Source organism: Xenopus tropicalis, chromosome 1 (assembly GCF_000004195.4).
Source record: "Xenopus tropicalis strain Nigerian chromosome 1, UCB_Xtro_10.0, whole genome shotgun sequence".
Lineage (NCBI taxonomy): Eukaryota > Metazoa > Chordata > Amphibia > Anura > Pipidae > Xenopus > Xenopus tropicalis.
Window position 1 is genome coordinate 37,704,566 of NC_030677.2, and position 14,901 is coordinate 37,719,466.

The 14,901-nt window shown below is 39.3% G+C and overlaps 1 protein-coding gene across 2 annotated transcripts; it reads left to right on the forward strand.

The window, feature by feature from the left end:
* Positions 1-14,620, forward strand: gnpda2 (glucosamine-6-phosphate deaminase 2). Of its 2 annotated transcripts, none has more exons than XM_031901152.1 (7): positions 1-106; positions 1,543-1,709; positions 3,313-3,414; positions 4,679-4,861; positions 6,012-6,196; positions 7,456-7,630; positions 9,480-10,005. In XM_031901152.1, the coding sequence occupies exons 2-7, from the start codon at positions 1,586-1,588 to the stop codon at positions 9,566-9,568; spliced, it is 858 nt and encodes a 285-aa protein (XP_031757012.1). In that variant the 5' UTR covers positions 1-106; positions 1,543-1,585; the 3' UTR covers positions 9,569-10,005. The 2 variants fall into 2 exon arrangements, with proteins under 2 accessions (XP_031757012.1, NP_001096324.1); NM_001102854.1 differs by lacking the exon at positions 9,480-10,005 and adding an exon at positions 13,084-14,620 and having other exon boundaries at positions 71-106.
* Positions 14,621-14,901: the final 281 nt, after the last annotated feature.

Below are 14,901 nucleotides of genomic sequence, written 5' to 3' on the forward strand. Positions count from 1 at the left end.
TGTAATGGGCGAAGGTAGAATGTAAGTCACATGACAGCTGTCAGGTGATCTTCTGGAAGCGGCTGGTCGAAAAAGAGTTGCTGTAGCTGCCGTTCCTTCCATGTTGGTGGGTCAGACTTCGCTATGTTCAATTTCATTTTTTTTAAATAATTTAACTTATAATTGTAAAATTCCAATCTGCAGCAGCGTGGTTTGATCGGCTGGTGTTAATTTACAATTGCTAGCGATAATGGGATTTGTAGTTGCGGAATTACTAGAGAGCCGCAGTGTGAATAAAGCCTAGTTTGCAGGGATGTTGTGGGTCATATCTCATTACAGGGCAACTGGTACATAGCTGAGCTATCACTCCTGCCAGGCTCCCCATTGCACAGCAGCAGCAGCTGGCCTTTCTTTACCTTACTGCAGTGCTGCAAAGTTCAAGGCAAATGACACCTTATCTTTGTTTGCATTGGTGTCTTGTGTGAATCTATAGAATATGCTATTTATATTCATTATATTTGGTGAGAGCTTTTTTTGTATTTATATTTATATAGTGCTTCTTATGCAAGCAGCTCTGTAAAGCAGATAAATACCATAGGAGAACAAACAAGGGTTATTACAATAATAAATGTTACAGGGTAACCCTTTTGAAATAAAAAATAACAAAAGTGGTATAAAGGTGATACCTTTATTGGCTAACTAAGATAACCATAGCAAGCTTTCAGAACATTCTAGTTCCTTTTTCAAGCTGATTAAAATGAAGCTGTGCTGCTTTCTGATATATATACAACATTCAGCTCATAGATCAAATAACCAGAAAAAAAGAATATCTGTGTGGAAGGTGTTAACAAAGTCATATAAAGAGACACCGTAGGAGGGAGGTTGCTGCACCATAGAGCTTACAGTCTAAGTGGGTGGGTAACTTACAGAGGAGGATATTAGGTGCTGCATCTTTTTATTTTAAGAAATTATTTGTCTCAGCATTGGGAGTACAGGGATGAGACCTTTTATCCCAAAACCTATTGTGAGCACCAGAATGCCAGCAGTGCCATGTCCCATAGAGTCCAATTTAATAAATTATTTGTTTTAATGATTTCCTTTCTACCGGTAATAATAAAACAGTACCTTGTATTTGAGGGTAACTAAGCTGCACGAATCCATATTGGCGGCAAAACAGTCCGACTGAGTTTATTTAATATTGAAATGATTTTTAGCAGCCTAAAGGTATAATGTTCTATGTTCCCAGTGGCCTCAAAGTAGGTGCTCATTTTTGAATTTCTGGCTTGGAGGCAAGTTTTGGTTGCATAAAACCCAGTGTAAAGCCAAACAGAGCATTCTATAGGCTGCCAGTCCCCATAGGGGCTATCAAATAGCCAATTATAGCTCTTATTTGCACCCCCAGGAACTTTTCCATGCTTGTGTTGCTCCCCAACACTTTTTCCTTTTGAATATGGCTTACGGGTATAAAAGGTTGGGGACCCCTGATGTAGGGATATATTCTGGAGGGTACATAGTGCCTGTACACACGCAGTTCTTAATTTATTTTTTTCTTCCCCCCTCCAGGTTTGAGCCTTATGTTGTACTGTCAAAGAGATCTATCAGAAGAATGAGGCTGGTCATTTTGGATGATTATGCGCTTGCTAGTGAATGGGCAGCAAAGTATATTTGTAACCGTATCATTCAGTTCAGTCCTGGTCCAGATAAATACTTCACATTAGGTTTGCCGACAGGTACGTTCAATTAGACTTTTACTTTTTTTTTTTTTGATTATTTTTGATTAATCCCTCTTACTATAATGCACTTTGTAATGTCACAGTCCTACCATGGCCATAACTATAAATGTGTGTGTATGCTCTGCATGTTATATGTATACTGTTACTTTCTCTGATCAGATTCAGGAAGAGCTGTAATTGCATTAGAGGAATGGATGGATAAACCAGTGTAATGGAGAGCCATGGTCTTGGTGTACTTTGCATAGTAAATTATGTGGCCTTTGTCTAATGATTTCAGGTTGTGTCAGTGATGTATAAGGAGGTCTGTGGGTACATTCCATACTGAACTATCTATCTCTGCAAATCAATTCTTCAGAAGGACCATTCATATATCTGCCGTGACCAGCCTGCTTCCCTAATTACTGTAGCTCAGCCCTTCTCTCTATCTATTTCTTTCCTGAGTGAATGCTGACTCTGTAGAAAAGTCTGAACTGATTACAATTATGTCTGCCAGTAATTTTAGTCCAGTAACATTGGATTATTTTCCTTTTTATTTATGTATGTATGTTTTCATTTATATAGCATTACTTGTATAAACATCACTGCATTACATGATTTTATTCTTTGATCTGACATTCACACAAACAAAATATATCTATGCAGAGAATACAAAGCATTATAGATATTGCCACAGTATCGGATACTGCATGGAATAGATACCATATGGCCCCGTTTTAGATGAAGTGTACTTTAGTAAGAACCTCTATATGGCATGTATCAGTGGGGCTGGAACACCTAGCTGTAGCCTTAGGGATTTGTCTCATAAATGATGTATTTAGATGCTTGGTGGCATGAACTGTCTGTGGGATGCTGGGTATTGTAGTTCAGGTGGAGAGTAACCCCTCAGCAGTGTATAGTTTTCAGTACAATAGCTTGCAGTAAGTATGCCATTCATGACTGACCCATTTAACTGTGAAAATACATGCAGCATATCTCTCAATTAGTCACACGTTTGGGACCATACTTCTGTTAGATGTAAAAGTATTCATGACCCCTAGGGACAGCACACCATATCTTCTGGCTTGCTAGCCCAAGCCTCCCTTCTTGTCTTGTAAAGGCATTATAACACAATAGGAGGTCTGTGGGTGGCAAGCTATAAGCAGTGTCGGACTGGCCCACCAGGATACCAGGAAAACTCCCGGTGGGCCCAGGTGTCAGTGGGCCCTCCTGCTCCTGACCATTTGGCCTGCTTCATGCTCATTCCCTATTTCTGAATGGGAACAAAGAAGAGAAATAGATGGAAGAATAGATGCTACCATGTAAATAAAAGACTAGGAGAATAAAGAGGTTGGGCGAGGAAAGGAGGAAAAATAGTTTGGAGAGTGGGCCTATGGTCTAAAGATCTCCTGGTGGGCCCCTGGGGTCCCAGTCCGACACTGGCTATAAGACATTGGCTGCATAGCATGAATCTGAGCTAGTAACATCAGAACAGACGTTAGGATTAAAAAGCAATAGGAAACTAATTATACTGTATATTCGCCCTGCAATATTGAAGTGACGCAAATGGCAAAATTAGCACTGAACTCAGCGTGTATCTTGTCATTATTTTACATATTTGCAGGCAGCACACCCCTAGGATGCTACAAGAAACTGATTGAGTATCACAAGAGCGGGGATCTGTCATTCAAGTATGTGAAAACCTTTAACATGGATGAGTATGTTGGTAAGTATTGACTGTCAGAGGTAGGCCTTATGACTTTATATGGTCATAGAACTCCTCAGTGACTTATACAGGAGGTACATTATTCACTTTATATTAACATGGCATCTGTAATGTTGCTGCAGAGTGCTTACCCATCTTTGCATTAACCAGTTTTCTAAAAACTCATTAACTCTACTTAGATATTTCTCCAATAATGATATTATTCAGTGCCGGTCATTTCTTCTTGCATGCATAACTGCTGCCCTGTTTCATGCAGATATCCCCAGTACTTTGTATTATTTAAAGGAACAGTAACACCAAAAAATGAAAGTGTATAAAAGTAACTAAAATATAATGTGCTGTTGCCCTGCACTGGTAAAAGTTGTGTGTTTACTTCAGAAAGTCTACTATAATTTATATAAATAAGCTGCTGTGTAGCCATGGAGGCAGCCATTCAAAGGAGAAAAGGCACAGGCACATAGCAGATAACAGATAAAACACTATTGTATTCTACAGAACTTATCTGTTATCTGCTATGTAACCTGTGCCTTTTCTCCTTTTTTCCAGCTTGAATGGCTGCCCCCGTGGCTACACAGCAGCTTATTATATAAATTATATTAGTGTTACTGTAGCAAACACACCAGTTTTACCAGTGCAGGGCAACATTGCATTATATTTTTATTACTTTAAAGCTCTTTTATTTTTTGGTGTTACTGTTCCTTTAAGGCTAAGGCTAATCGTAATGCATTTTAAGAATCCCTCTCGTTCATACTGCAGGCTGCTATGTATTATTCTTGGTTTAATTGCCCAACGTTTGGATTTTCGCTTTATATGAGCAGAGACAAAGCAAACGTGTGCGCTGTAGCGTTTGTGTTGAGATGCTGGGAAATCTATATTTATTGACTGCAAAACACAGTGTGTTGGAGGCTTTAGACATGCTGAAGCTCTTCCGCAGCTATTGATCCAAAGGCTTCTGAGGCTAAGCTGTAACAAGAGGTCTTGGCCCACTAAATCTTCTGCTGTGGGATTTATAAATATGGATCAATTGAAAAGTACAATCCGATGTACGCGTAATGTTATCTTCTGGGACATGTGATCCTTTCTAAAAATAGTTGTTCTTAGTGAAAACTGAAAGTATTTAGAAATGCATTATTTTTGGTAGGGATGAACCAGCTCCTGTCATTTTTTGATTCAGCCAAATACTAAATCCATCACAAAAAAAAATAATTTCCGTGTCAATTAAACTTATCCATCATGTGACATGTTTCCCTGTATGTGTGCATAGGACTTCCCAGGGACCATCCTGAAAGCTACCATTCCTACATGTGGAACAACTTCTTCAAACACATTGATATTGACCCCAGTAATGCTCACATCCTTGATGGCAACGCGTCCGATCTGCAAGCGGAGTGTGAAGATTTTGAAAGGAAAATCAAAGAAGCAGGAGGGATTGAGCTGTTTGTGGGAGGTAGGGCCCCTTATACAGCTTGTCAGTGGCTCATTTTGTTTTCTATATAAGTGCCCATTCATACAGGTTACAATAGGCACATAGGTTGGTGCATTTCTTTATCCCCTTGCCCTTTACCTGACTGCATAACAAATGACATATTAATAACTTTAAAGGGGTAGTTCACTGTTTAAATATCTTTTGTATCATGTAGAGAATGCTATTGTAAGACAATTTGCAATTGGTCTTCATTTTTTGTTATTTGCATTATTTGAATTCTTTAGCTTTTTGTTCAACAGCTCTTCAGTTTGGAACTTCTGGGGTCACTGAGTGTGTAGAGGAAACAAAAAAATGAAGACCAATTGAAAAGTTACTATGAATAGGTCCTTCTATAACATACTAAAGGTTAACTTGATGGTGAACCACCCCTTTAAGTGCACTGACACAAAATGCTGCTGATCACTATAGGTCGTTTTCATACATTTCCAAATGTTTTTCCATGCAGAGCTTGTGTTTGTAGCAGTTATGGCCAGATCAGTGGCACTTTGCCTATAGCCTCTTAGTATCAGTACTAGTAGTGGTATGTCATTGGCCTTCATTAAATAGGTAGAGTCAGACACATTGCCAGACTGTTGTGCCAGGGACAAGTTTTTTTCCAAGGATTTGGACACAGTTACTGTGCCAGGTCTATGCAAGTGCAGTCACACCTCCAGCAGATCTGCTGTGCTCCCATCTACTGCGAGTAAAGTGATTGGCTGTCAGGTGGTGGTGAAGTTGTCCATTGCTTTATTGGCAAGGTTTGGTATGGTACTAGTGCAAGGCACAAGTATATATTTGTATATATACTTTTTAAAAATGTTTTAAAATGTTGCCTCTTTAACCCTTTCCCTACCAACAACAGAAGAGATTTAACATGGCAGGTTAAGCTAACGATGTAGTGCCTATATTTTCAGATTTAAAGTTATATTATGTGAAAAGGTTAAAGGAATAAGGCATTATACATCTTTACAAAGAAAAAGAATCATGTTTGGATTTGATCAAGCCTTTTTTATCTAATGTACAGAAATAACAACTTTGCAATCTGCAGTAGTCATGTCTTTTGATTGTGCCAAGGGCCTGTTTTTATTGCCAAAAATTCTAGGTTCTGATTCTTTTAATGGCTCTTTCCTAGGTATTGGTCCAGATGGACACATTGCTTTTAATGAGCCCGGTTCCAGTTTGGTATCTAGGACTAGATTAAAGACTTTAGCTATGGACACCATTTTAGCCAATGCCAAGTATTTTGACGGTGACCTCTCAAAAGTTCCAACCATGGCACTGACAGTAGGAGTGGGAACAGTAATGGACGCCAGAGAGGTAATGTCTTTATTCCTTCTGCTTATGGCTTCACCCTTTACAGTACATTATAATCATTTAATGATGAGGAAGTCATTAACATTATATAAAGCTAGGGTTCATTGCCAAAACTACAACTTGTCTTTCAGCTAAAAGATCTGGTAAGTTTACTTACTCGACTAAATAGTAAATAGAAATCATTGGGAACCTCACACAACTTTCACATGATTGTGAGACAAATAAATACCTGCAAAGCCATGACAAACATAGAGCATATCATGTTTTTCCTGTGCATCTCCAACTCCCAGTTACTGATACACCATATCCAATGCTTGCTTAAGGTTTCTGCCTAATCCCAAGATTTGTTACCATGTTTGGATTGGCTGAATCCTCACCACAATAAATGCTACCAGCCTAGAAATCCAGAAAGGCTTAAAATTTAAGCAGCACTCAAATAAAATCCTATAAAAACCTCCTTTATTGCATGTTTGGTCAGTGCTCCCAAAGCAGTATTTCAGGCACTATATGGCCCTCAAGTCATAACCATAATATAGTCACATATTTATAGCCTGTTGTACAGCGCCACCATGTGGCAGCTACACGTTACATTGTTTCTGCTGTTGGCTGCACCATATGCAATTAATGTAGGTTTCATCGATTTAAATGTTGTTCAATTTGAAGGGAAACTATAACCTTGGACATTAAGCAAGAAAGTAACATAAGTTAATAGTAACATAGAGCAACATGAAAGAGGAACAGTAAGGTGCAATGCAGTGAATATTCAGAAGTTATAGATCAGAAACTAGTTGATTCAGACCATATAGCTAAGGTGAATCCATACCCTTTCAGGCAACTGGAGGCACAATATTTTTGCTTATAAAGTCTGGATTTTGGCCACAGCCAGTAGTAATGTTTTCAAATTTCAATCAATTTTTTATTTGAGTTGGGTTGGCTACTCAGCCAAAAGGGATGCACAAAAATATTACGTTCAGTTTTGGGCAAAATTTGAATTCTCCCCAAACAGCTCATTTACTTATTATATTTTGAGCGCAGTTATTTTAAGGAATTTTCATTATATATAAGGCAATATTTCCTATATGCATCAGTTTTGAGGTTTCATCTGAATCCAAATCTTGCAAAAAAAAAAAAAGAAAAAATCTTTTGCATTCCTTTCAGTATCATACACTCATTTTATATGTGGATTTTGCCAAAAATCATTACTGCTCATAAATAAAATGAATGGAATGTTCATGTTGAGACGTGTCCCTTTCTTCCCTTAGGTGATGATCCTTATAACCGGTGCACACAAAGCCTTTGCCTTGTACAAGGCTATAGAGGAAGGTGTGAACCACATGTGGACCGTATCGGCGTTCCAGCAGCACCCTCGCACTATTTTCGTCTGTGATGAGGATGCCACTTTAGAGTTACGAGTAAAAACTGTTAAATATTTTAAAGGTGAGCTTAAGGTGTTGCAGTAAACCTCCTATGTGCCTTTCCCCAGACTCTGTATCCAAATGTAACATCAGGAATATTTGTTATTCATATTAGCTATGTGATAGAGCTGCTACTGGAACCCAGCGGCTTTGCCAGTTTCATTAATAGTCTGTATGGGAAATTGTCATGCAATTTATTATACTATTAAGGTCTATGGTTTAGTTGGTGCTTGTAAACTAAAGGGGAACTCCGGCTTCCAAACCAACATTTTTTTATGAGCCCCACACTACACAGAAACCCTTAATATACCTTCTGCTGTAATGTTTTTTTTTTTTTTAAAAAAAAGGTATGAATACCATTTTTATATGCTGAAATCCAGCTGCAAAATAGTTGTTCTCCTTCTGCATCATTTGAAATCCTGGCAGGGGAGGAGGGACTAAAACATTGATTATACGAATTGTAACAACTTCTCCACAGCTTACAGACAGCATGCAGGTGCTACATAACCCACAATGCATTGCGCTGTGATGTTCCTTTCCCTTTGTCATGACATGTTCAGGAAATTGTGGGATTTGAAGGACGCAGGCCGAAGATAGTGGACTACTGTCACATTTTTTTTAAATCTCAAAGTAGTCAGCCAGATCAGCAGGAGAACAGGGGGCCAGGCTTAGGTAACTGTCCCAAACCATATTATTACATTAAGAATCATTAAAAGGCGGCATATTTTTTAACTGATGTATATTGCTTGAAGTTTTAAGTTGTGTTTGGGTGGAGCTCCCCTTTAATATAGATAAAGAGAGATGATAATATCCCTTTTAAACTAAACACTACTAGTGAGTGCGTAGTAAGGGTTGAAAGCACAGTTGTGGTTTGGGTGTGACACAGTTAGGGATATAACTTTGCCACTTTGTACTTTATAAGGAATTGTTTAGGCTTTCAGCACAGTGAGTGAGGAGGAGCACCAATCCTAACTGCTAGACAGTAGGGGACTACAGCTAGACTCAGGTCAGATATACACAGAATGGGCTGTGCATACATATATAATGATGTTTATACAGTTCTTATTGGTGAAATATGTATTATTGTTGTGTATTTATTAAGTGCAAGCATATTCCACAGCTCTGTGTAACAGGTGTAAGGTGTATGTATCAAACAAAAAAAATATACTGACCAGTGCAGGAGGTAAGGAGGACCCTGCTTAAAGAGGCAGTATACCCTCTTGTTCAACATGAATGCAATTGCTTGTTCTGAGCAAACTTTTTGCCTTGTGTTTTAATCACAATAAAATCAAGGGTTAAAGCTACCCCATGTGAATTAAATTCTCAGTGCACAGATAATCCCCCTGCTAACAAAACAATTACAACGAAGGCAAAAGGCAAAAAAGTCCAGTCCAGCATAAGCCCTATTGATAGCACTCATGTTAAACAAGGGGGTATGCTGGCCCCTGAATATAGCGCAATATAGCTAACATTGTTTCCTATTCCCATTGCGTATAACAGCCTGTCAGTTTGTGGCACATGCATTTTAGCTTGTAGGAATATTATAAAGCTATAAAGGGTACCTCCCAGTCATAACTTATATTAACCTAAATATCTTCTACATACATTCAAGGGGGGGCCCTTCTGGCATTACCTTATGTCTAACACTTTAGCCTGGAACTGCAGAAAATCTTTGTGTGCCTTATTATGAGCATAATGTCGGGAAATGACACTTCCCATCAGACCAGGTAGTGGCCAGACACTGTATCTTTTACTGTACATATAATCTCACTCCCCAGAAGACTGTGCAGAGTAAGTTTAACATAGAATAACACCCAAATGTTGTTTTATTTGTTGCTATTTTCTGTCCCTGCTCCCTTTGGTGGGCCAAGCTTTAAATGGTAAGATCTTTTACAGCCTTTGGAGAGCAGCCGCCCATCTCTGTCAGGCCTATATCCCTATTCTCTCCTCCTATCCCTAAATGACCCCCTGCCTCACACATTGCACGTCCTCCCTGCCAAAAAGCATGCAGCCAATGCAGTCTACTCACTTTCAAATCCGACTAATGATACATATGTAGGAAAACTCTCTGGGTCAGCGAAACAAAAAAGAAAACCTTGGGCCAAAACAGCTCCATAGCATTCCCTTACCTGCCTGTTAGTGCTGAACTATACATTCCTCCCACAATTGCAGTTTCCTTTTTATATTCCTATAACCAGGGGGGTTATTTGTAGCTCTAGGAATAAGCAAGTAGTGTGAAGAAGCTGTGTATGTATGGCTGCTGGATATGGGGGTATTGCACACATAGAGGGAAGGTTCTGTGCGCACACTGACCCCTTATGCTTTGATGTAGTTAGGAAATGTAAAGAGGGGATAAACTTTATATAAGGGGTGGAGATTGGCCTTTACTCTTCTTAACTGGATGTTAGAGTTGTGCATGCTGCCTCGAGGCTTCATCCTGCTTTTACGCTGTGTGCATCTCTTATATCTCTGCTAGGAAACTCGCTATATCTATATACAGTGGTGTGAAAAACTATTTGCCCCCTTCCTGATTTCTTATTCTTTTTACATTTAACTATTAGTCAAAGATAACACAAAATGTAGTTTTTAAATGAGGGTTTTTATTATTTAGGGAGAAAAAAAATCCAAACCTACATGGCCCTGTGTGAAAAAGTAATTGCCCCCTGAACCTAATAACTGTTTGGGCCACCCTTAGCAGCAATAACTGCAATCAAGCGTTTGCGATAACTTGCAACGAGTCTCTTACAGCGCTCTGGAGGAATTTTGGCCCACTCATCTTTGCAGAATTGTTGTAATTCAGCTTTATTTGAGGGTTTTCTAGCATGAACCGCCTTTTTAAGGTCATGCCACAACATCTCAATAGGATTCAGGTCAGGACTTTGACTAGGCCACTCCAAAGTCTTCATTTTGTTTTTCTTCAGCCATTCAGAGGTGGATTTGCTGGTGTGTTTTGGGTCATTGTCCTGCTGCAGCACCCAAGATCGCTTCAGCTTGAGTTGACGAACAGATGGCCGGACATTCTCCTTCAGGATTTTTTGGTAGACAGTAGAATTCATGGTTCCATCTATCACAGCAAGCCTTCCAGGTCCTGAAGCAGCAAAACAACCCCAGACCATCACACTACCACCACCATATTTTACTGTTGGTATGATGTTCTTTTTCTGAAATGCTGTGTTACTTTTACGCCAGATGTAACGGGACACGCACCTTCCAAAAAGTTCAACTTTTGTCTCGTCGGTCCACAAGGTTTTTTCCCAAAAGTCTTGGCAATCATTGAGATGTTTTTTAGCAAAATTGAGACGAGCCTTAATGTTCTTTTTGCTTAAAAGTGGTTTGCGCCTTGGAAATCTGCCATGCAGGCCGTTTTTGCCCAGTCTCTTTCTTATGGTGGAGTCGTGAACACTGACCTTAATTGAGGCAAGTGAGGCCTGCAGTTCTTTAGATGTTGTCCTGGGGTCTTTTGTGGCCTCTCGGATGAGTTGTCTCTGCGCTCTTGGGGTAATTTTGGTCGGCCGGCCACTCCTGGGAAGGTTCACCACTGTTCCATGTTTTTGCTATTTGTGGATAATGGCTCTCACTGTAGTTCGCTGGAGTCCCAAAGCTTTAGAAATGGCTTTATAACCTTTACCAGACTGATAGATCTCAATTACTTTTGTTCTCATTTGTTCCTCAATTTCTTTGGATCTTGGCATGATGTGTAGCTTTTGAGGTGCTTTTGGTCTACTTCTCTGTGTCAGGTAGCTCCTATTTAAGTGATTTCTTGATTGAAACAGGTGTGGCAGTAATCAGGCCTGGGGGTGACTACAGAAATTGAACTCAGGTGTGATAAACCACAGTTAAGTTATTTTTTAACAAGGGGGGCAATCACTTTTTCACACAGGGCCATGTAGATTTGGAGTTTTTTTTCTCCCTTAACGTAAACCTTCATTTAAAAACTGCATCTTGTGTTCAATTATGTTATCTTTGACTAATAGTTAACAGTTTTTGATGAGCAGAAACATTTAAGTGTGACAAACATGCAAAAGAATAAGAAATCAGGAAGGGGGCAAATAGTTTTTCACACCACTGTATAAGTCTAACAAAACTCTAAAACCAGTCTGATTCCATACCTAAAGCTTAATCGTTTACACTCATGAACCATTTCCCAGCATCCCTTAGCCTCACAGTGTGATGAAACCCCTCCCTTTCCTTCTTCCAGTGTGAAGTGATTCTGGGTCTTAAATATCCATCTGCTTTCCATAGTGGGTGGTGCACAGACTCTCTGTAAAGCAGAGGTATTTCCAGAATCCATCATGTCCCCAAGGGAACAAGTAAAGGGAGGGACTGCATTACACTGTGAGCCTAGGGGGCTGGTCCCATGGTGCATGAATGCAGAATTTGTCGTCCGTTTACTAAAGTGCGTTAAAATTGTCTATGACTTTCCGCAGGTTAACGCAGAGAATATTCTTGCCCCAGAATATTCGCCGCATCAAGGTTTACTAAACAGCGATGTGTGTGGAAATCACTGTGATCATTTGCGTTAATTGGCCAAATGTACCAATTTACGTTGGCGTTAATTTTAGTGACTTGCGAATATTCTGGTGACAAAATTAGGTTTGCGCATATATCTGCTATAAAAAAGTTTTGTTTTATGGCATTTATTATGCCAATTTCTAATGACAAATATATGGGCAGATATGCTTCTTCAAAACTTAAGCAACTTTATTGAACTTTACAACCTGCCAATAAAATAGAAATCAAAAACAAAAATGTTTCTTAAAAACTTTAGAAACTTGACTATCTAAATGCAAAGTATAGCCAATCACTATGAAACCAACCCCCCCCGCCAATAGAATCATACACATAAATACACACATACATATAAAAAATAGTGAGTTATGGGATATTTCCTGTCCCCACTGAGAATTTTCTGGCGAAAAAATAAATTAACACCACTACCTTATGGTGGCGTTAATTTTTTGCAAATATTCTGGCAAGAATTTTGTCTTTAGGCGATTTCGCTGAATAGTAAACCTTGCGTTAATTAGTATGTAGCATATTTCCTGCCGAATGTGATAACTGGCAATCATATATATATTTGTGCCAGAAAAATCGCAAATTTATTTTTGTCGCCATTTAGTAAACTGGCGATAACATATTTGGCGTTAATTTTGTCTATAAATTGTTCGACTAATTTTAACGCATTTTAGTAAACGGGTGCCTATGTATGATTTCCTTTCTATTCGGAGAATTGGGTATGTCAGTGTATAAATTTATATATTTAGTTTTGGAAGTTCAGACACTGTTTATGGACCTTTCTAAGTTTAATTAGAAGAACTAAAAAAGGAGGGGGGGGGGGGGGGGGGCATATTTTCCTTTTAAAAGGCATACCAATGGAATTAATGTGTGTGTTTCAGACTGGGGGTTAAGCATATGTGCTGAAATACTCTCACAGCACAGGCAAACTTATTGCTTTTCTTTCTTTTCTCTCACAAGGTTTAATGCATGTACACAACAGGCTGGTGGATCCGCTGCACAGCATGAAGAAAAACTAAAGTGGAATTGATGGTGCAATGCTTTGGGAACCAGGAACCAATGTACTAATTGCTATGCAATGTTACTGCATAAGTACCGCACAGTCCAGGTCCATATGCACTGAGCAATTTAACATTCCACCTAATATATAGTCTGTATGGTTTCTATAAATTGTGTACTGTAAGAATTTACATGAATAGCCTCTCACTGCAGCTCTGCAGGGGACACCAGCCTATGGCCTGCTGTGTAGGGGTAACACTCCCTCATTAAATAGAGAGCGCAGCACTCCTGCACATTTATATACTCCAATGTTGAGTACCCATGTTGCTCAGGGTATGTGTCTGTGAGCCCTGCTTATAGAGACATGACCCCTGAAATACCCGGCTACAATAGTAGCTACAATAGAGCAAGTAATGAATGCTAAGCCAGTTCTGCTACACTAAGTATCAATGGGCTGTACTTGTACTGCCTTGCTAGGGCATGGGAAACAGTTATTACAGTATTGATTTCAGTTTATCAGATGTCATTTTTCATGTTGATCACTAAGTACTTCTATACTGTGGCCATTCCTCCATCCCCCATGAAGGTGGTTGTGTAGTCTTAAGATGGCTTTAATGAAGATTATTCATTTATTTAGTGTACAGTAGAGTAAGTCCAACTCCCTGCAGAGGTGCCGTAGATGCACCAGTAGTGGGGCAGTAGGCCCAAAGGCCAGACTGCTCACCATATTACCATGTATAAGGTGGGGCTTTTGCCCAGGGTGGTCTCAAACAATAGAAGGTGGCCCGAGTGCTTCCCATTGATGGCAATGGAAAGTGTAGCAAGTAGCCCAAAATCCCTACAGAGTCCCTTGGTATAAACTTGGGCTGACTGTCAGGGCCCAAGATCTCGCTCCTGAGAATGGAAAATGGTTTTTCTCAGACCATGAAATTGGACCAGCTTAATAGAACATTATGCACCAACAGAACCAAGTGCCTGTGTATCAATAGAATTGTTGCAAAATTTTCTGGTCTACTTGGTCCCAAACCAGGTTTAAGTTTAGAATATACTGCCCTTTAAAGCTAATTTACATGAATATGTATATTATTTTCATTAGTAGATGTTGGTTTCCCTTCATTTATGAGGCAAAACTGACAAACAGGCTTTACTGATTTAATTTTTTTTAGTCAAAAAGCACCAGTTAAACTTGCCAAGCTGTAGTGAGCATTGTATCCTTCTATCTGTTTACTTGTGTTGGATTTTTTTGCAGTTCTTTTCCCAGTAGGGATATTCCTGAATGCAGCTCATAAGGAAGAATGAAGGGGTTCTTTGGCATAGCCGTTCCTCTTGTGTGCAAGACTTTGGATAAGGGACATGGTGAAGGAGATGTTAAGCACATCTTTTCCCTTTTTCAAATTCTGCATTCTTTAGCTGTTTTCTTAAAATAATACCCAAGAATGCAATGTACACTAATAAACAGGTTCATATTAAAAGCATTTTTTTTTTCATTTGTCCTTAACATACAGCATGATCTGCGTCATTATTGCTTTCCAAAATGCCCAAGGCAGCAGTGTAAAAGAAAAGGAAAGTGTAAATGTAAGGCACCCCCAGTGATTCTAATCACTTACCTGGTACCCCTAGGAACATACACCTTTCTGACACTTGCTCACCAGCCATCCTTTGTCTCAACATGTCGGTTTAAATAAGGTCTTTCTGGTTTGCTGAACAGGGACCAAGAACAGAAAGCTAGATACTGACCTGTTTCATGCAAAAGACCACAAAGATGAATGTGGTGATAAA